Below are 21,355 nucleotides of genomic sequence, written 5' to 3' on the forward strand. Positions count from 1 at the left end.
CAGCCTGCAGGGTCCCCCAGACAGAGAAATTTGTTCAAGCCCCATGGCACCAGCACCCTCCAAGGCTCTGGCCAGAGCTCAGCCACTACAGGCCTCTCTACCCCACTTCGGTCTGCCACGCTTCAAGTCTCCTGGCTAGAGTCTTCAAGAAACCCAACTGCACAAGGCAAGGACCCAAGCTTCTGTGACTGGCTGGTACGCCAAGGCCAAGGCTCAGGAGAAGGCAGCGAAGCCAGGCCCGGCCCCTAGGATGCCCTACACGGCTCGTAAGGAGAGCCCAGAGAGATCAGCACCAAGGGCCTGCAAACCCCAGGCCTCTGGCTCTTACCCATAAATGTCCACGAGGGTCTCCACGCCAGCCACACACACGGCACTGGTGGGATGCTCCAGGGACACACGCACGATCCTCTGCGGGGACATGCTGGCCTTGGACTGGGCTGGGGCCGCAAAACCCAACGCTGCCTACATACAGGCTCCTTGGCAAGTGGTTTAAAAGACCCTGGCCCTGCCCCTCCACCCTGGCACGCTAGCTCATTGGCTGCCGTCCTGGGAGTCGAGCCCCCTTCTGGAGCCAGGAGCTCAGGATTGGTTAGCAGCAACCTGACATTTGCATATAAACCTGTTTCCTCCAACCCAGCACTGAGGGAGTTAATTTCTGGCTTTAAAGAAGAGCAAGTCGCCACAGGTACCTGGACAGGGCACCAGGGCCTTGGGGGGGAGGTACAGGCATGTGAAGTACTGGGTCCCTTCCTCGCTTTCCACCCCCCCCCCTTTCCTGCATTTGCTTTAGTTGGGAGCTGCTTTACCCTGCTAGGGGAGTTGGTGAAATGCAGATTCCTGGGCCCAGCCTCCAGTCTGATGCATCTGGAATTTTTACGAGCGCCCCAAAGAAATGTGATGCAATTTGAGAAACACCAGCCTTTTTCCCAAGAGTGTGGATTTTAGAAGCAAAACTGGATAAGCCACAACCTGGCTGGGTGACCTGGGGCAAGTCACTTAATTGCTCTGTGCCTCACTTTTCCCATTTGATAAATGGTTGTTGTGCGGCTTAAATGAGACAACGTGGGTAGAGCTCTAGTACAGAGCTTGGCATTATTTATTATGGGCGTTGTTGTTATTGTTATTATTATTAGATGCTTAAGCCTCTGGAAGGGGTAAGTGATGAGAATGAAAACCCTCTCCAACCAGGGGGAGCTTAGACTATCAGAACTTTTCAGGTGGGGAAACTGAGGCCAGAGGGGACATTTAGGCACCTGGAACAGCAGGAGCAAGGGCTCTGGTGAGTGGAGTCTTGGGCTCAGATCCAGACTCCACCATGAATGGCTGTGTGGCCTTGGGGTTACAGGCCTCAGTTTCCTCATCTATAGAAAATGTGGCTCATCACCAGACCCAGCAGAGATAATGGCAGGGACACATCCTGCCCGCGGGGGCTTAGAAGGTGCTGAATAGAGGTTTCCTCCCTTCTCCCTGGAGGTGCTGACAGTTTGAGGCAGGGTGGGGACCAGAATCCGCTTCCCAGAGTCCCCAGCTAAAGCACTTGGGGAATTCGAGGACCTCAGCAGGACTCTAAGATTGGCGCTCCTATATCCCAGTTTCTGGGGGAAATGTTCTCACGAAGAGCTGCTGCGCTGCTGGGTCCAGTGACAGCTTCACATTTTTTGGCGGTAAAAATGCTCGGTGGCTGACTCGGCTCTGGATAAGAGTTCGAGCTTGGGAGGAAGTCCTAGACAGTCTCCCCAGTCCACTTGTGATGCAGCTGGGAATAGATACAGGCAGTGGGGGAATTCCCCCGGGCACTGGCACACTGGGCTGGGGACAGGACCAGCCTCCTGCTCAGAGCCCTGCATCTCCCTTTGGCAGCAGATCCATGCCTTTACCTCTTCCCAATTAATATCAGCTTTTAGGAACAGATCTGTGGTTCATTCAGACTAAAGTGTCAATGACTGATGGCAAAAACTTTTTGCCTCTCAGTTCACAACAAAAGCTAAAATAAAGTGAATGAGTGAGTGAGTGAGTGAGTGAATGTCAAAGGATGCAACCTGAGGTAGCAGTAAGTGTGTAAGATGTGAGGGGAGATATTTCAGACCCCTGAAATCAGACTAACTTAGTGGCTTTAGAGGCAGAATTGAAAGGGAATCATAGTAGCATGTGGCCCTGGGCACCAGTCCTGCTGGGGACTCTCCCACCTCTGTCAATAGGTCCCAATCTGCCTGCCCTCTGAGAGACGGAGGAGGTCGCCCAGGAAGGGAGAATAAATCAAGAGGTAGGGTCCACTGTCTCCTGATAGCCGTCTCAGCAGGGCAGCCGGCTCCAGGGCAACGGGCATGTGCCAGCCATCATGATGGATCAGCCTGCCTGCTTGGCTACCTGGTGGTATGGTGGGTGAAACTTCCTTCCCTCCTCCTCACAGCCCAACAAACAAAAGCTAAGGAGGCAGGCACTTGAAGAAATGCATGTTGACATTTTTATTAATCAGAAAGGAGGTGACCAGTCACCTGGAACATTTTCAGAGGGGACATCAGTGGCCCCCAACAGCCCCAGCAGCAGTTCCAGCACTTCTCACACTCAGTGCCACTCTGAAGACTTGCTCCCCACCCTCCCCATCTCTCTTCTGTGCCCCCTCCCCTCTCTACCCTTTTCCTGGGGAGTCTCAACCCCGGCCGCACACCCTTAGCCCCTGAAGATCTCCCTTTTCCTCTTGGCTCAGTCTAGGTTTCTCGTGATTATGATCAGAGAGTGAGCAGGTTAGAGCAGGGGCTTTCCTCCAGTGGGGTTCCACAGAGCCTTCTGGAAGGGGAGGGTTCAAGTACACCACCTTCTCCACCCTAAACCAGAGCGGTTCCATTTTTATCAGTTTCACATGTTGGGTTTCCAGGTAAGCGTCTGATTACTGTGCTCCACGGCTAATAGAGTTTAGCAGCAGCTGGCTCAGTTTAGGGGTCACCAGGGGCCACTTAAAACCCCAAGGTGAAAGCCCAGGGGATGGGGGCTCCTGAGATGGTCCCACAGGTGGGGAAAGAGAACAGGTCTGCTCCCTGCTGCCCACGCCTGGGGCAAGGGCCACCTCTCACCCTGCCCTGGCCAAGCCTGCCCGCCTGCCTGTGCTTGTCCTGGTGGCCTCCTCCAGGGCTGGACTATTAACCCCTGTGGCAGCTCCATCTTCCCTTCTATAAGAGGGGACACAAGGCTGTCACTGGGGTTTGCTCCCAGGTGAAACCCAAGCTCCACTCCGGGTCTCGGGGTTGCTGAGAGAGCCCGGGCGAGCCTTCCCCTCCCACCGCCTGCAGAGGGAAGGGGAATAATTAGAGACTATTAAAGGAAATTAAACCCCACCTTCAGAGATAACCTAATGGCCCCCCACCCTTTTCTAACATCTGGGCCCCTCCCTGCTACATCTGGAACAGCCGCTGCCTCCACATGCAGAGTCCAGAATCTGAGGCCTAGGAGCCCAGGACGCAGAGGCCAGGCCCACCTTGTGTCCTTGTGCCCCAGCCTTCTCTGCCATCCTGGCATCCCCCCTCCTGCCAGACCTTCCTTCCTCTGCTGCCCTCCCCCAGGCCTCACTTTGACCTGGGAGCATTTTTGAGCCGGAAGAAGCCAGCACTGGTAATTAAAGGCTTTCCAAAGAGATAACAAGCACCCTTCTGAGGCCAGAGTCAGGCATTAAAGGGTTTTGTAGCCTTTTTTCTTTTGAAAACAGGCTCTCTGAAGCTGGGTTTTCCTGCCCTTATTTGCCTGTGTAAACACAGCTGAGGGTGCCAGAAGGTCACAGCCTGCGGATCCCTGCAGGAGAGGATGGCTCAGGTCCCCGGTCTTACAGGAGCCACAGGTGGCCTAGACCCAGGACCCTCACACCAGAGCCCAGGCTCCCTGGGCCCCGTTCCTGGTGCAAACACACAGGGCCTGTCAGGACAGAGCGGGGACAATTCAAAGTGGGGCACCTGCCGAGGCCATGTGTTGCCATCGTTGGACACCCTAGAGCGCTGATCTTCTCCAGACTCTGAGAGCTGTGGATGGGGAGGGGGAGAGGGGACATTGAAGGGGGTCCTTCTTGGGCGGGGTGGGCCACTCCAAAGGTGAGGATGTGTGGTGTCCGTCCCTGGGTCCCGGTGCCCATGGTGGGCAGCACACTTGCAGGCCCTTGGGGGCTGTGCCCAAGGCTCCCCCAAGAGGATGGAGGCCAGGTAGAGGCTCCTCGTTTTCACTCTGGCGGGGTTTCCAACAGGTGGACAGAGAGAATGGCGGGCGGGGAGCAGGCTCAGGGCACCATGCGCCACCACTTGAAGGAGAAGGGCTGCCGGCGCACGTTGGTCCCGCAGTGGATCTCCCCGAGCAGCTTGTGGTAGGACAAGTAGTCGTCGATGAAGGTGCAGTGGAGGCCCAGCGGCTCCAGCAGGGACCGCACCTTCTCCTCCAGGCAGCAGCGGCCGTTGATGATGGGCCCGTAGGGCTTGGGGATGCCCAGGTACTTGCCTAGGACCACCATGTTGACCTGTAGAAGAGACAAGGCAAGAGGGAGGCCCAGCTGGCTGGGGACACTCGGCACATGGGGGCACCTCTGGCCTGTGGCTCTGGCAGACCCATCCCCAGGGCCTGTCCCATTCTGGCCAGCATTCCTGGGCCACCAGGGCTTAGGTTCCCTCATGAACCAAGGTCTATGGAAGCAGAGAAGAAACAGATTCATGGTTGGAAGAGAGGACTAACAACCCGTCAGTAACGTACATGGGAAATTTGTATAAATTAGAGACCTACCTTCCTCTAACACTGTCTTCCATCTATCCAAAAATTGTCATAACAACTCAGTTAGAACAAGATTTTTACCATCTGTCAGAAACCTGTACAACAAATATACCGTCCACACTGTCTGCAGTGTGAATGTCCTTGCAGGGGTGGTGCACTTGTTCGGTACACAGTTTGCTCAGCTGTCCCTGGAAGTCCTGATAATTATTACCATTTATTGAGCATCTACTATGTGCCAGATACATCATATTAAGCCTCACAGCCTTCCTCTGAGGCTGTGATTTGGACAGGTTAAGTAACATGATCAAGGCCACACAGGGAAGCGGGAGACTGGAACTTGGATTGGGTCTGACTCATACCAAAACTCATGTTCTTTACCCTCTGCCAGAAGGTAGCACTGTGTCAGCCTGGGGCTGAGAAGTTGGGGCAAGGGGCTGGGAGCCATTGGGGGCACCTAGGTTTATCTCTGGTGGCATCTCTGCTTCCTTATTTGGGGGCCCTGGCTGGGGACCTTAGAGGTTGGGGAAGGGCGGTCTCCCCAGCGTAGGGTGTGGAGGTTTCTTAGAAGAAAGCTCAGCCCCAGCTTGGTGGCCAGAGGAGCTGCTCTTGGTGTTTAAAAGGGACATTCTGGACATGTCTAGAGGGTAGTGCTGGGTCATCTCAGTGTGGGGCGGGCTGCCCTGGACTCTGTGACCTCACGCTCTCCAAGCCCTAGGCCCTCACTCTCAAGTCTGCCCCGCAGAGCTGTCTAGGCTGGAACAAACATTAAGCTGGAAGGGTCTCCTGGGGTCAGTCCATGGCCTTGGCCCTGAGCTACCTAGTTGGTCGCTAAAGGGCCCAGCATTCCATGCCAGGGTAGGAATGGGGCCAGGAAACTAAGGGGAAGGAGAAGAACCGGGAGCCGGATTCAGGATCAGAGCCAGCCCAGGTGGGCTCCCTCCTCAATGAGGATTCAGGAGACTGGGGGCTGGCCCGCTCACTCCCTGGGGACCTCATGCAAGCTAACCACTCTCCTCTGAAGGCTTCAATTCCCCCATCTGACAAATGAGGGGTTAACTGAGCATTCCCTAAGGGCCCTTCCAGTGAGGACAGACTGGGGTCCTTTAGCAGGGCCTGGACGGAAATTGGGAGGTTCCCATAGAGAGGTGTGTGTTGGGGAGCAGGCTTCCAGCAGGTGTGGGCAAGGCCACAGCCAAAGGAGGGCTGACCGAGGTCATGGGCTCCCTCCCAGGCCTTACCAGCAACCCTCAGCCAGAACCAGAGCTGGTCAAACCTTAGAACTTTGCTGTCCAGTACAGTAGCCACTAGCCACCTGTGATTGTTAAAATTAAAATTAAAGAAAGGAAAAATTCTGTTGATCAGCCACACCAGCCACATTTCAAGTGTTCAGTAGCCTCATGTGGCTCAGTGGATCCCACGCCATATTGTACATATATAGAGCATTTTTATCACCCCAGAAAGCTCTCAGCCAGGGCATTTTGCCCCCCAGGGCATTTTTGGTTGTCACAATAGGGGGGTGCTACTGGCATCTAGTAGGTAGGGGACGGAGATCCCTACATCCGTTCCCAGGGGAATAATAGGCACTTTGGCCAGGACTGTGCCGATAGCATCGCTCAGGCCCCTCCCAGGGGCCACGCTAGTGAGCTCACAATCTCTCATCTGCTTGTCAGCTGCCCGAGTTAATGACAGCCAGGGAGGCGGCTGAGCCTGCCCCACCTGTGCCACTCTGGACCCCCACTGGGGGGCAGAGCAGGCAGCTGAGGCCCTAAAACGGAAACCTGAAACATTTGGAACCAAACCACACTTCCTTTTTCCATTTGGGAAATAAATGGCCTGAGTTTCGGGGGCTGCCCTGTGCCTAGGGATGTTTGCAGCATCCCTGCCCTCCCCCCACTGGATGCTGGCAGCACCCCCCTCACTGTGGCGATCCAAATGCCCTGGGGGGCTAAATGGCCCGGGTTGAGGACCACCGATGGAGACGTGTTTGCACAGCAAGCACACTAACACGGGAGAGACGTGCGGGCGCCCCAGTTTCTGTGTTATCCCTGTACAGGCAGCCCAGCTGACTCCCCGCCAGGCCCCTGCCAGGCCCAGGAACTGGAAACAACCCCAGGCTCTCACCATGTCCGGGAAGAAGGCTTCTGCGTAGGAGCCCTTTAGGTGGAAGAGCTGGGGGATGTCCACGATGTCCCTCTCCGTCAGGCCCAACTCCCGCTTCAGCACCTCCCGGTTCCAGTCGATGCATTTCTGGGGGAGCCAATGAGGATCTGGGGCTTGCTGAGTACCTACTATGTGCAGCTTCTGCACCCTTTAGCTCCTTTGATCTCTGTGCCATTGCTACCCCCGGAAGGGGAAGCTGAGGCTCAACTGATCTGCCCTAGGGCACAGAGCTAGGAAGTGGTAGAGCTGGGGTTTGGACCCAGGCAATTTCTGGTTCCAAAAGTCCTGGCCACTTCAGCACAGTGTCCCAGACACAGTGTGGCTTATGCTCCAGGCATCTCAGCAGTTTACGAGAAAGTAGGGACAAGCAAGGGGCTTCTTCCCTTTTACTGAGCGGGAGGCCAGCCTGCACCAGGCATGTGACAGGCATTAGCCCTGCCCGCTCCTGAGACCCCAGTCCGCTCAGTCTCTTCACCTTGACTCCTTGGAGATCTCCTTGACTCCCCCCCCACCACACCCCAGGGCCCTATTTCTCCACTCATCTCACCAGGCTTCTCCAGTGAGAACTCAGTTTTGCTTCCCTGGAAACCTGCCCTTTCCCTAGAGCAGGGCAAGACCTCCCTCATCAGATTGGCATGGCTGTGTCTCTTCCATCAGACTGTGGGTTCCCAAGGGCAGAGGCCCTACCCTACCCATAGGTCTCAGCAGCCCTGAAAACAGTCAGAAACTCAGGGTTGAACCCCTCACCCCACCCTAGCTGTTCTCCCTGGAGGATGGGGGCCCCCAAGAGCAGGCAGTGGGCCTGCCCCTCACCTGTACAAAGGCACTGTCCCTCTGGAGGCTCCTGTCTGCCAGCATTTCATTAATGCTTCTCGCCACCTGGTCCTTTAACCCTGCAAGAGAAAGAGACAGTACATGGGCTCAGGGAGTACTTCCCTGGGACCACCTTGGACCCAGGGCTTCAGAATCTGGGACAGAATTTCCCTCCACCTCAGTGCCAGGGTCTGGAGCAAGGATGGAGAGAGACAGAAACTGGAAACCCTGATGGGACCAGGCTCTGGCTGCAGGTAAATCCTGGGGATGGATCATAGACCCCTTGGAAAGGGACTCCTGGGCTCAGGGCCTAATAATTTCGGTATAGCTACCATTACTGAACACCCACCATTCTCTGAGACTCTTACTGAATTTATTATTAACCTTTAAAACAATGCTAGATAGGGTTATCTCCCCCAATTCAGAAAAGAGGAAACTGAAGCACCGAGAGGTTCAGAACACACCCGTGGTGTCACAGCCAGCAAATGGCAAGACCTGGATTTGAACCCAGGTCTATCCAGGGCACAGGCTACTCCACATCCCTTCCAATGCTCCATTCCTCAGGTGAGAGCACTGAGGTCTGTGGTGGAGAAGGGAGAGGTTCTCAAGGGGGCCAACCAGGCCCTTGGAGGGTCTGTCAATCCCCAAAGGAGGGTCCACAGAGGGGCCCTGACCACCCCCCTGGCTTCTGGCCCCTCCTCCCTTGGGCCCCCAGCCCTGCACGCCCTGGAAGGGCCACTTCTCTCGAAGTCTCTATTTCCTCCTTTGTGGAAAGGGATGGGGAGAGGCATGCAGGAGATCCAAAGGAGTGAGAGCTAGAAAGTGCGGGCACAGACTGGCACGAGGGAGCACCCATTCCTTGCTGCTCTTTCCTCCCCTGAGGTGTGGCCAGCAACTGCCCACTGCATGGAGGGGTCACGCCCTCGCCTGTCCCCAGGCAGATGGCCAGCCTCTCAGCTTCCCTCCCCTGGCCCGAGAGAGGGGGAGCCCTCCCCCTCAGCTCCCACATGGAGGAGCCAGGAGAATCAGCGACATCAGGCTCTGAGCTCAGAGATCTGCCCACAAAGGGCCCTGTACACAGGGCGCAGTCAGGAAAGGCATCGGCAGTGCCTGGGGCTGGCAATGAGAGGGCAGTGTCCTCTCAGGACGCAGGGGCCATTGTCACTCACCGTCAAACTGGGCCGCCTCCCCGTGGCCCTCGTCTTTCTTCTCTTGGAACAGTTTAAGGCAAACGCTGGGGCTCGCCAGGAGCAGCCGGAAGCCCTGGCACAGAGGGAGGGAGACCGCTCAGTGCACGGCCCCCCGACGTGCAGGGGTCTCAGGCTCAACAGGGGCCTGAGTTTAGAGGCCGGCTGCGCACGGGACATTGCTCGCCACCCCACTCTCACCCACCGCCACAGAGAGCTGTCAACAAGTCCTCCAGGCTGCTTTGCGCCTCCGGGCCTCTGTCCATGACGTTCTCCCTGCTTGGAGGCCCTCTCCACTCTGTCCACCTGGACCTCAGCGCCTCCCCTCCCCCCCCCGCCAGGCTGCTTGCTCCCTGAGGGCTGTGCCCTCCATGGCCATCTGTAAAGGCGGTGAGCTGAGGGGTTAACATATTGGCCCTGAGCCCACTGTCTGGGTTTGAATCTTACCTACCTGTTAATTGCCCTCCTGATCCTCGGTTTCCTCACCCACAAAATGGGGGCATTGATAATAGTACTGTACCCACTTCATGAGGATTAAGTGAATTAAAACATGTACATATAGTCCGGTGCTCAGTAAATGTTACCAATGATTATCAGTGTCATTTTGCCAGGGTCTTGGCCAAGAAGTGTGGATCAGATGGAACACCCAGTAAGCATGAGAATGAGTGTACGAGCAGTGAGTGACTGAGTGACTGAGTGACCTCCCGACCTGAGCTCTGACCTCCTCCAAGAAGTCCTCCAAGATTAATACCCCCTGACCCCAGGGGTACCCTCACTCAGAGTTCAGTATGGATACAAGTGTTGAGTTGGTTCTAAGTAGCTTTGGCCTGTTTCACCCCATCAGGTCAGGCAACGGTAGAGGAGAGGGGGCACACCTTTCTGTCGGAGGTGGGCACAAAGGTCAGGAATTCGTCCACATGGCCCACGGAGAGCCAGTCCGAGTAGAGCTCCACAGGCGCCTGCACCTGCTGGGCTTTCAGGAAGTCCCGCACCACCTTGGCCATTCGCCGCCCACCTGACCTGTAGGGGGAGGGACAGAGCAGCCATCACCTCAATGTGACCCGTGGGCCTGGGCGTCAGATTCAGGGCTCCGATGGCTTCCACATCTCAGAGTGTCTGCGGATGTAGCATATCTGAGGGTGTAGAATCTGCATTTTGACAAGCATCTTAGCTGATTCAAGCGCAAGAGACCACCGCCCCACCCATTTTGTGGTTCCTGAGATGAAGTCTGAGCGTTTTCAAACCACCCTTTATTAGCAGAGCGAGGGCAGGGGGGAGGGACTAAGGTGGCCTAGAACAGGGAGCAGGGGAGCAGGAGCTGGAGACCCGGAGTTGTGGGAGGAGATATTACCCAAAGCTGCCTGTGCACGCAGACTCGGATACTGCCCCAGGCAAGGGCCATGGCCCCGTTTCACAGATGAGGCAGCTGAGGCCTAGAAAGTTCAAGGGGTGACTTGTCCAAAGTCAGGACAATATATTATACTTTGGCCACTTTCCACTTTTCCTTGGCACACGTAACCACGTGCAAACACATGTACAGAGATTTTTTTCAATATGTTTTACAAAAAAAGGATCACATTTCTTGCCCTTGTTTGCTGGTTTAAGGACATATGAACGAACTCCCAGCCCGCATCCAATCTGGCGGTTCTACCTTAAATAGAACACACACTCCAGCCTTTCCCAGGATCTTGCTCTGCCACCATCCAGCTAGTGACACTTCCCTCATCCAAAACATCCCAGTGGCTTGTCCCTTTCCTCATTCTCTCAGCTTTCACCCTTGCTCCTCTGCAGTCTTACCAGAGGGAGGCTTTTAAATATGTCAGATCATGTCCCTCCTCCAGACAAAACCCTCACATCACTCCCATCTCACTAACTATAAATGCAAAGTCTTCACAAGGACCTGCATGTCCCCACCCATGCCGACGACCCCCTTCCCATCACTCTCCTCTTCATTCACTCAGTTCCAGCCATGCTGGCCTCCTGCTGTCCCTGAAACATACTGGGTACATTCCTGCCCCAGGGCCTTTGCACATGCTATTCTTACTACTAAGAATCGTTGCCCACTTCCCATATCCCCATGGCTCACTCCCTCATTTTTTTCAAGTTTAACTCAAATGTTACCTTCTGTCACTACGAGGCCTTTGAGATTACAACAACCCTCAACCCCCTTACCAGCTCTATTGTTCTCTACGTCATATGTTACTATTTGACACACTTGATTTCTTGTTTATTGTCTGGCATCCCCCTAGGATGCAAGCTCTTGGAGGGCTGGGATTTTTGTCTACGTTCACTCAGTACCTCTTACATAACAGATGCTCAAACAATATTTGTGAATGATATTGATTCTTTTGAACAGCTGTTTGAGAGTCCAGGGCCTATATAAGTTGAATACGTCACAGGCAAAGACTAGAAGAAAACCCAACAAGCAGAGACACATGATAACACTGCTTTGATTTGGGGGATGGGATCATGGAAAATATTTTCTTATATTTCTATTATTTTAATAAAGTGCTAGCAATTTTATTTTATTTATTTATTTTATCATCACCCGAGGATATGTTTTCCATTGCTTTTCAGAGAGAGTGGAATGGAGGGAGAGAGAGAGAGAGAGAGAGAGAGAGAGAGAGAGAGAGAGAGAGAGAGAGAGAGAGAGAGAGAAACATCGATGTGAGGCAAGCCCCGACCAACCAGGGGCCCAGGATCAAGTCCACAACTGAGGTTCATGGCCTTGGCTGGAATCAAACCCGGGACCCTTCAGTCCACAGGCCGACACTCTAACCACTGAGCCAAACCAGCCAGGGCAGTGCCAGCAATTTTTAAAAACTTCTCAAAAAACAGTGAGCTGGTAGAGAAGAGTTAGACTTTAGAAATTGTTTATGAGCAGAAAGTGGCGGGAATCAGAAACATGTAAGGTTGAGGAAGGGCAAAGTCCCTCCTAGGGATGCTCTGCAGCCTTCTGCCCGGAGGCAGGGCCATGGACCAGATGACTTCAACCCTGGGAGCCATCTGACCTGACCTCCGAGTTACATCACAGCCGCCACCAGGAGGCAGAATTGCACAAAGATTGTTTTAAATGTGAAAGGGTGGAGAACCCAAAATAAAGAATGAACGGAGCATTTGTTGAGCACTGTGTGCCTGCCTGAGACTCCTCACACCAACTATCCTGTTTAAGTCTCATGATAACCCAACGATACACATACAAATAACAGGTCCTGGTCATGATCTGAACTCTGCCCTGCCAAGCTCTCGGACCTCATCCTCCAGTTATCCCCCTTGTTTACTCTGTTCCAGCCCCACAGACCTCCTTGCTATTCCTCTAATGTCTCTGACACATTGATGCCTCAGGGCCTTTGCACTGGCTGTTTCTCTCCCTTGTACATTCTCTTCCCAAACAGCCACATCTGTAACCCCCTTATTTCCTTCAGGGCTTTTTTAAAATTGAATTTATTGAGGTGACATCGGTTAACAAGACTATACAGGTTTCAAGTGTACAACTCAACAAAACATCATCTGCACACTGCCTCGTGCACCCGTCGCCCCGGCAAAGTCTCTTTCTGTCCCCATTTCCCATTCCTCCCCTCTTTGCTCTTTTCCGCCTCCTCCACTTTCCTCTGGCTCTCACCATACTGTTGTTTGTGTCTGTGTATTATATATATATATATACTTTTTTCCCCCTTCAGGGCTTTGTTTGAATGTTGACTTCTTGCCACGGTTTTCTTTATCTAACATGCTAGATTATTTACTTATTTATTATGTTTGTTTATTGTCTGCTCCTCCCTGCTAGAATGTATGTAGACTGTCTGTTTCGTTCACTGCTGAGGTCAGAAGCCAAGACAGGAACACAGGACAGCAGCTTGGGTGTTAAATTTTAATTTGGGGCCCACAGAAGAAACCTGGCTTCTGACTGTACCACTAACTGGCTGTGTGGTCCCAGGCAGTAGTGGTCCATCTCTGAGCCTCAGGGCCCCATCTGTCACCAAAGACTTTGTTCCTGGTTTTTAATACAATGGCCAATGGAGTGGGGGTATGGCCGCCTATCTGGGGGTCCTCGCTGTGAGCCTGCGAGCTTCCAGAACATTTCTTTTATCCCCAGCACTGGGCCCCTGACCTGGCATGTGGGAAGTCTCAATCACTATTTATCAAAGCGGTAAATGAACGCAAGAGTGAGTACATTCACTTCACTTTCCTGAGCCTCAGCTTTGATTCTAGGATCCCACGCGGAAGTTAAGACCACTCCTCAGACTGGAAATCGTGCTCGTGGTGAGGTCATTGGTAGGGTGGGTGCCGCAGTCAGCACCCTGTGCCCTCCGCCACCCTCCCACCTGGCCTCTCACTTGGGAAAGCTGCTGCCAATGAGGATCCGGCCCAGGGGGTACTCCTTGCTGCCCACAGTCACGGGCGGGCTGGCGTCCAGGTTGCCGAAGGAGTCGAGGCCGGAGGGGCCAGCCAACGGGATTTTCTGGGTTACGTATCCAAAGTCAGGACCCTAGGGCATGACCAGCAAACACCCCCCCCAAAGGAGGGGTCAGTTAGAACAGGAAGAGAGAAAAACAACCTCTATCCACTTTTCACAGATTCCCCCCATTTTCTGAGCACCATGCAGTTAAAGTCCAAGCCAATAAGAAAACAGCAACCAGAAAACCCCCAAGTGTTTGGAAGTTAGGCGACACGCTTCTGGAGAACCCATGGGTCACAGACAAAATCAAAGTGGAAATTAGACGATATTTTGAACTGAAAGGTAATAAAAATACGGCACATTAAAACTCATGGTGGGGCGTAGCCAGTGTGGCTCAGTGGTTGGTCCTCGACCCATGAACCAAGAGGTCACCCGTTCAGTTCCCAGCTAGGGCACATGCCCAGGTTGGGGCCACGATCCCCAGGAGGGGGCGTGCAGGAGGCAGCCGATCCATGCTTCTCTCTCATCAATGTTTCTATCCCTCTGTCCCTCTTCCTTCCTCTCTCTCTAAAATCAATAAAAACATATTTTAAAAAACCCAACTCCCATGGTGCTAGTGAAGCTGTACTTGTGGGGAATTGCTTAGCTGTAAACACATATGTTAGGAAAAGAAATGATTGACAGCTCTCAGCTTCCGTTTCCAGCTTCCCGCTCTGCCCTTTGCCACATACCAGGATCCTCTTGAAGGGGAAATCCTTCAGGCCTCTGTCTCGGGGGGAGTCAAAGACCACTGGGAAGGATTTGTGAGGCGCCTCCACGTAGCCAAATTCCATCTCGTCCTGGAAAGAGAGACGAAAAGACCACAGTGACCTCCTTGGTGTGGTTTTTCAGAATGGGGTGATTCCCCCAGGCAGGGTGGGACAGCACATCTTCCCCAAGACCTGGGGGCTGTGGGGGGAGGTAGAGGTGAGGCCCCTTGGGACCCCAGGCAGGAGAGGACTCTGTCTGGACCAGGGCATTTGGAAGGAAGCAGGAGAGACTGGGGCGATGCAGGCAGCGGGGAAACGTTCCCCTAACCTGCATACCCCCACCCTGAGTCCTAGAACCCAGGTGGCCTGGCTTCTCTACAGGCCGTTAGGAACCGGAGCAGGCCCCCTTTCCCAAAGCCAGATGAAGGAGGGGGCCCAGGCCTCCCGGACCTGCACCCACCTGGATCCAGCGATCATTTCGATTTTCAATCCAAGGGCAGACGATCAGCTTGCAGTTGGCTTTCAGTGCCAGGTCAGACATGTCCTTCAGAAATTTCTCATTCGAGCCGTGAGGGTCTATCACACTGCAGAACAAAAGGAGCGGGGAGGGTAATAATGGCCTCTGGCCGTGGCCTTGGCCTTAGGGCCAGGAGGTGTGGGATGGGTGGGGTGGCCTTGATCTAGTCTGTTTGGCCCCTGGATGCAGGGGTTCAAGCACAGCCACTGCCTTAGAGAAGCTCACAGGCTAATGACAGAGATGGGTAAGGTCCCCATATCACATCAGGTGACAGGTGCGAGGGGCAAGCCCAGGGCTTCGGAGCCTAGAGGTGGGGCACCGAAGCCAGCAGGGGCAGCCATGGAGGAGGTGACCTGAGGACTGGATCTCAGCAGTTAAGGTGGCAGGTAGCCCATCTACTCCTGTTCCACACAACTGAACTAACCAAAGGAGTCAGGGTAGGGTTAGTGACAGAGGGAAAGAAAGAATTCCCTCTGAACACCTGCGCACAGCTGGGCTCACGTAAGCAGAGCAAACCTGTTTGGCCACACCCTTCCCTGCCTTTTGACTTATGTTCCAAGTCAACTGTGGCCCTTTCCACTGGTCTGACCTCTGATGCAGGGGCCTAGAGTGGCCTCGCCAGTCAAGGCTCACCTCGCCTTCAAGGGGCCTGATAAGAATTCTGAGAGATGGCAGGAGGACCAGGGACCTGGGAGGGGCCAGGGCTCTCAGTGGACCCTAGAGTCTGGGTTCCCATGTTTTCTGCAGGCCCAGAAGCACCCCCACATCAAAGAGAGGCTAGGTCTCCTGCAGCCACCAGCAGCCTGCACAGGGCCTGGTCCCACTGCCTAGACTGAACCTAGAATGTTCCGGGGCTGCTGCAGGCAGGACAAGGTAGGGGCAGGGGTACTGGAGGTTGAATCAGTGACCTCAGCCAGGGCCTTAGCTGCTCGGAGCAGGTGGGGCTGACAGGCCCAAACCCGCCCGCTGCTATCCTGTTCCCAGTTCGAGCCCGAGGGTGACCACAATTAATCCACCCAGTCTGAGTGAGGGGCCAACCTGGGAACAGCATCCTGTCTTATCTCCATGGTTCCAGAGATGGTGGGAGAGCTGCGGGAGGGGTGAGGCCTCACCTGCACACATACAGCTCCAGAGGGGGTTGGGTGTTGGGGGTCATGATCCAGGGGGCCATGCGGAAGGCCACAGTGTCTGTGAAGATGGGTACCTCGGGCAGGGTCTAGGGGGAAACAAGGACTCAGTGGGCCCTGCAGGGAGACTCATAGGCCTCAAGATCCCCCGGTCCCCAGCCTACCCAGTCCTAGAGCCTCCTCATTGGTCCTCCAAGTCCCTCAGCCCCTATCCCAGCCCCCAATGCTATACATACCCCCATGTCCACCAGGCTGACGCTGAGAGAGACCAGCCCCAAGAAATCAGAGTTGGGGAAGGTGAGTCCCTCCACATAGAAGCTGATCTTCTGCTCCCCTGGCTGCCGCTCGACTTCGTAGGTCAGATGCTGGGGTCCCAGCACCTGTTTGTAGTTTGAGAGGGAATTCCCACCTAGGAGAACCAGAGTTAGCACTGGGGGGCTGGGGCTGGGACAGGGGTGTGGGGCTGTAAGGACAGGAGGAGAGGAAGCCAAGGACAGAGCCACCTCTGTGTTCAGTCTACTTGGGCTCCTCTCTAGCTCTGCCACGCACAAGGTGTGTGACCTTAGCTCAATGACTCAATCTCTCTAAGCCTCAGTTCCTCATCTGTAAAATGGGCTAACATTATATTTCTCATGAGGTCAGTGTAAGCTTTAAACCAGATAAGGAGATAAAAAGCAGCTGACACAAAAGATGTAAACAGCCCAAATGTCCATCAACAAGTGAATGGATAAATAAATTACAATATGTCCATACGATGGAATATTATTCACGCATAAAAAAGGCATGAAGTGCTGATAGATGCTGCAACATGGATGAACCTTGAAAGCATTAAGCTAAGTGAAAGGAGCCAGGCACAAAAGACCACACATTGTATGATTCCATTTATATGAACCGTCCAGAATAAACAAATCCATAGAGACAGAAAGGAGCTTGGTGGTGGCCGGGAGCTGGGGGTCGGGGGACAGGGAGTGACTGGTAGTGAGTACAGGGTTTTATTTGGGGTGGTGAAAATGTCTTGGAGCTAGAGAGAGGTGGTGGTGTACAAAGCTGAGAATGTATTCAATCCCAGTGAATTGTTCCCTTTAAAATGGTTAAGTTTATGTTATGTGAATTTCACCTCAATTAAAAAAAAAAAAATTGAGTAGTAGCCCTGGCTGGTTGCTCAGTTGGCGACATCCGTGCACCAAAAGGTCTCGGGTTCGATTCCCAGTCAGGGCACGTACCCAGGTTGCAGGTTCGTTTCCCAGTAGGGGCGTGTACGTTTCTCTTTCACATCGATGTTTCTCTCTCTCTCTCTCCCTCCCTCCCTCTCTAAAAATCAATAAAAACATATCCTCAGGTGAGGATTTTTAAAAAGTTGAGTAGTAAAACTGAGTTTTTAAAAAATGTGGTAGTTCTGCCACCTCCTTGTCTCCTCCGCTGCCGGTTGGCTGGGAAATGTCACCCTGGTGCATTCTAGAAGGTTCCCTCAGTGAGACTTGCTTCTGTTCTGGTATCACAGTGTTTTCAGGCCAGGTCTCTGGCTAACCTCCTACCACTGATGCATTCCAAGGAACATTCTGGTTCCTGCCAGGCTCATTTAGCCAGAACAACAAGTTCAGCATCTGTTTGAATAGAAATGTGTGAAGAGGAAGACAGAAGAGGCAGGACAGGCCTTTTGCTATTTATAAAAATGAGTAAGGGCACCTCAGGGTTAAGGATTGGTATTTTTTAAGCCACAGACTTTAAGTGTCTGGTAGAACAAAGTTCCCAGGGCAGGCCTGGGCCTCAGCTCTGCTGGTTCCTGCCTCACCCTGACTGGACAGTGCTTGTCTGGGCATCGAGGGCTCATTCCACACTGAGTGACCAGAGGAGGGAGGAGGGGAGGACACGGGGGCAGCAGACAGAGAAGGAGCTTTGGCTCTCGAGGGTTTGAATGCCTGCTAAGCCCCCCAAATGGTTTTGTGACCTTAAGACATAGAATTCATGCATCTGAGCCTCAGTTTATCCCTCTGTAAAGTGGGACTAGTTATCGAACCTCCTTCTTGGGCAATACGTTGTGTCCAGATGGAGCGGCTGTTTGTAAGTTGTAATGAGAGTTATGAAAGGCGATGGAAGGAAGGGAGAGGTGTGGACGAGAGGAGAAGAAAGAGTTTGGGAAGCAGAGGATGGACAGGGCAGAGAGAGGCCCCACCAGGCCACTCACCCCGAGCGCAGAAGACGCCCACTCGTTTGCAATCAGAGAATGGCACATTCAACACCAGCTTGTGGCTGTGAAAGAGCTTGTCGGGGCCATCACAGGTCAGCACCATTGGGGACATGTCCTTCAGGTCTGAAGAGAGTGGCACCCTTGAGACAGCCCTCCCTCCACTCCACCAACAGGCTCTCCTCCCATCCTCCGGACCCTTTACCACCCCACACCATCACCCTGGACAACATCATATATCCCTTCTGTCGCTCACCATCCAGTGACATCAGCTGGCGGTTGGCAAGGTCAGGCCCGCTGGAGCTGAGACTGTCCCGGTCACAGTTCACCAGCAGGACAGCCCCATAGCCCTCAGGGCCCCAGCGCCAGGTTTTCTGTGGTGAACAAGAGACATTGGGGTCAGTGGGACCCAGGGGCTCTGGGAAGGGGTTCTAGATGTGGCGAGGGCTGGCTGCTTTGTTAGCTTGGAGACTTTTGTATCCTGGGTTTGCTTCAAGATTTACAGAGGGCTCATAGATTTGGGGACTGAACTCCAGGTCTCTAGACCCAGAGCCACTCAACCCTTGTGCAGTGACAGCCTGAGCTACTATACACAGGGGCCCCACTCAGCCATCAGTTGCCACACTCAGAAACCTCCTTAGCCAGCCTGCTGAGCTTTGGCCCTGCCCAGGGGACAGAGGCTGCCTCTCCCTGACCTTGATGGGACTGGAGAATCCTGGAACACCCTCCTCACCCCAGCACCCTGCGGGGACCCGCCCACCCGCAGTCCTGCAAGCCCTGCACCAACGTCCGAGCTGAGACTGGAGAGGTGGCTGGAGCCCTCCCTGCCTCTGCGATTGAATGATCAGAGGTCTTCCTGCCCCGCCTCTGCTTTCTCCCCCCAGGCCCTGAAGCGCAGGCTCACTTTCCATTCCACAGAAGAGGGGAAAGGGGCTGTGGGATGTGAGCCCCAAGTCAGGTAGATGGCTTCAAACTCGGGTCTGGGGACCGTACGGGACCACTGCTAGCATGCATGGCACTCGTATTCACCTCTCTGGGTAGAGGCTGCCCTGCACCAGGGCCCGAGACACGATGCGTCATAGGCCCCACTCACCACCTTGTCCAGGCAGCCCATGCACTGAACTACCTGCTCGGCCACCCTGTCCCATCTTGTCCACAAAGCCTGTGATCCAGGCTTCCTCTCTGGGGTCTCTCTCTGCAAACTACATCTACCCTCCAGGATGGCTTCCAGGTACTTCCTGTGGGTAATGTTAGACCCTCCTCACTCTAGGGTCTAAATGGGGCTGTCCACCCCGCCTCCTCTACTGGAAGCCTAATCTTCCCCTTGCCTTCATTCAGTCGCTCAACAACCTTTTACGAAGCACCTACATGTTTGGGGTTCCAAACACAGCCTAGGAAATAGAAAATGCATCAAGCAAAAGAACCAGTCCCAATTCTAAGGTGGCATAAGAAACGTCCAGAGAGGGTAAGCTGTTTTCCAGAAGTCACACAGCATGCCCATCACACAGTGTAAGTTAACTCCCACTGTGCCAATTTGAGCGTCTTCAGATGGGTTCCCTACACCGCTGGATACCACAGAACCTACGAATTCATCACCCTTCTGGAGAGAGGGCCCACCCCACCCCAGGACCATCCCCAGGTTTGCCTGTCCACTCTGCTGGCTTGGGGTAGCCAGGAAAATCTCACCTTGTCAACTTGGCTCCTCTTTGCCTTGCCCTTGCGGCCTGTATCAACATCGAGGGAGATGTCTAGAAAAGAATGGAGAGGAGTTGCCAGGGGCTCACCCAGTCCCATCTTCATGCCTATAATATCCAGCTGGAGGAAAGCTTTGCCCCCTCCCCATGCCCATGAGAAGTAGGAAGCCTTGTTCTTGGAGGCCTTGTGGCGGCCCCATGTGGTGCTGGGTGTTGGAGGGATCCACGTCTTTGGTCTTGAATTTTTTGCTCATCTAGGTTTGCTGAATCGCCAGCTCTTGGTGGCCCTGACTGGCAGTTGGAGACTAGGCCTGAGGCTCTGAGCACTGGCTTCCTAGTTCTTGAACTGGCTGCCTGGGGCTCAGGCTGAGGGGGCATGTGGCTGTCCAAGGTTTAGTGCTGGATCTGGGAGTTCCAGTGGGTGTGATAGGTGGGACAGATGAAGGAGGCCCATTGTGGGTCTGGCTGTTGGCACATGGGCAGTGCAATTTCTAGATTCCAGTGGTCCTAAGTATTGCTAGATCTCCATCTCTGATGCTCTAGGGAACCACTCCCTCAATGGTGGAGGAAACTGGTCATGAGCTTGCACTCAGGGCTCCCCTAAGACCCTCAACAACCAACACAGAGGAGTGTGAGGATATACAGAGAGCCAGGGAGATGGTACGTACCGACGCCAGTGAGGAAGAGCACACTGTGGCCCAGGGCATGGTCCTCGTACTCCCCAAAGTAGGAGACCTTCACCTGTGGGGACATGGTCAGCCCTAAGCCAGCAAGCCGCCCCTTCAGAGATGGCAGTGGCCAGGGACATGGGGGTGACCCACACCTCCCAACAGCCCTGCTTAGAGGCAGGGCAGGCATGGAGGTCCCCAGGTCCTTCCTGTTGCTGAAGGCCCATGTCTCATAGGCTCCAGGCTTGGATTCTGAGCTGCTTTCTCCAGCTAGAGAGACTGTAGGTGCCTCCCTGGCTCCCTGGGCTGGGCTGAGGTACAAGGAGAGCTGGGCAAGGAGGGCTGGGTGAGTGAGGGCAGATCCCAAAGGGAGCATCTGGACCCTCAGGCATTCATGGGGAATGTCAGAGAGAAGGAATGAGAGAAGGAACATCTGTCACCATTGACTTAGGCAAGTTACTCAAGGCCTCTGTTTCTTTGCCTGTAAAATGGGAACAATGACCTCCACCCCATAATAACAGCCAGTGGTCATGAGCTTTTCTCAGGGCCCAGAACCCATCCCCAGGGCTCTATCCAGGCCATTTCCACAGTCCCCCAGAATGATCCCATTAAACATGGTCTATTCATAATGAGGCTGCTCAGGGCCCTGCCTTGCAGACCCGCAGCTAGGAAACAGAGGAGGGAAGCTTTGAGCCCATGGCAGGCTCCAGGGCCCCTGCTCTCAAAAGCTGCACAGTCCCCGTTTTGTACCTGTTCAATCTGTGGGTCACTGTGTGTGATTGGCGGCTGGGGGGCAAGTGAGAAGGGTGTCATCTGAGCTAGGAAGCCCTCCTGACTCTTTAGGTGTGGGAGACACATGAGATCCAGGTGTGCACCTGCGTCTGCACAGGTGTATGCACACAGGTCCCACCTACATGAGAGTGGGGGTCTTGCTTGGGGGTCTGTGTAGGTTGAACACAGGATTAGTGGGGGATGTTTGTGAACCTAAGAGGAGAGGAGGCAGGCTGTGGTTTATGGGAGAATTCACTCATGTAGACGTGTCATGTGGGGCACTGGGGTGGGTTTGCATGTTTGGGTGTCTATGGGGTTGTATCAGGATGTGTTGTGTGGATGTGGGTG

General features: G+C 54.1%; 2 protein-coding genes across 3 annotated transcripts in view; both read right to left on the reverse strand.

Moving 5' to 3' along the window:
* The window catches only part of LOC308561218 (protein-arginine deiminase type-3), a 58,954-nt gene extending 58,497 nt beyond the window's left edge, over positions 1 to 457 (reverse strand). For both annotated transcript variants that reach the window (XM_081145927.1, XM_081145926.1), the window contains exon 1: positions 329 to 457. In XM_081145927.1, coding sequence (XP_081002053.1) covers positions 329 to 420 — 92 coding nt within the window. In that variant the 5' untranslated portion in view covers positions 421 to 457. The remainder of the gene's footprint in view (positions 1 to 328) is intronic.
* Positions 458 to 2,443: 1,986 nt separating this feature from the next.
* The window catches only part of PADI1 (peptidyl arginine deiminase 1), a 29,717-nt gene continuing 10,805 nt past the window's right edge, over positions 2,444 to 21,355 (reverse strand). Inside the window, exons 3-16 of the mRNA XM_081144386.1 lie at positions 20,237 to 20,309; positions 19,561 to 19,622; positions 18,131 to 18,248; positions 17,875 to 18,000; positions 15,926 to 16,098; positions 15,675 to 15,778; positions 14,506 to 14,629; positions 14,028 to 14,135; positions 13,235 to 13,386; positions 9,776 to 9,920; positions 8,883 to 8,976; positions 7,714 to 7,793; positions 6,862 to 6,987; positions 2,444 to 4,492 (exon numbers count right to left, since the gene is read on the reverse strand). Of these exons, the coding sequence (XP_081000512.1) occupies positions 4,259 to 4,492; positions 6,862 to 6,987; positions 7,714 to 7,793; positions 8,883 to 8,976; positions 9,776 to 9,920; positions 13,235 to 13,386; positions 14,028 to 14,135; positions 14,506 to 14,629; positions 15,675 to 15,778; positions 15,926 to 16,098; positions 17,875 to 18,000; positions 18,131 to 18,248; positions 19,561 to 19,622; positions 20,237 to 20,309 (1,719 nt within the window). The 3' untranslated portion in view covers positions 2,444 to 4,258. The remainder of the gene's footprint in view (positions 4,493 to 6,861; positions 6,988 to 7,713; positions 7,794 to 8,882; positions 8,977 to 9,775; positions 9,921 to 13,234; positions 13,387 to 14,027; positions 14,136 to 14,505; positions 14,630 to 15,674; positions 15,779 to 15,925; positions 16,099 to 17,874; positions 18,001 to 18,130; positions 18,249 to 19,560; positions 19,623 to 20,236; positions 20,310 to 21,355) is intronic.

The sequence above is a fragment of the Miniopterus schreibersii genome (genome assembly GCF_964146895.1).
Source record: "Miniopterus schreibersii genome assembly, chromosome: 8".
Lineage (NCBI taxonomy): Eukaryota > Metazoa > Chordata > Mammalia > Chiroptera > Miniopteridae > Miniopterus > Miniopterus schreibersii.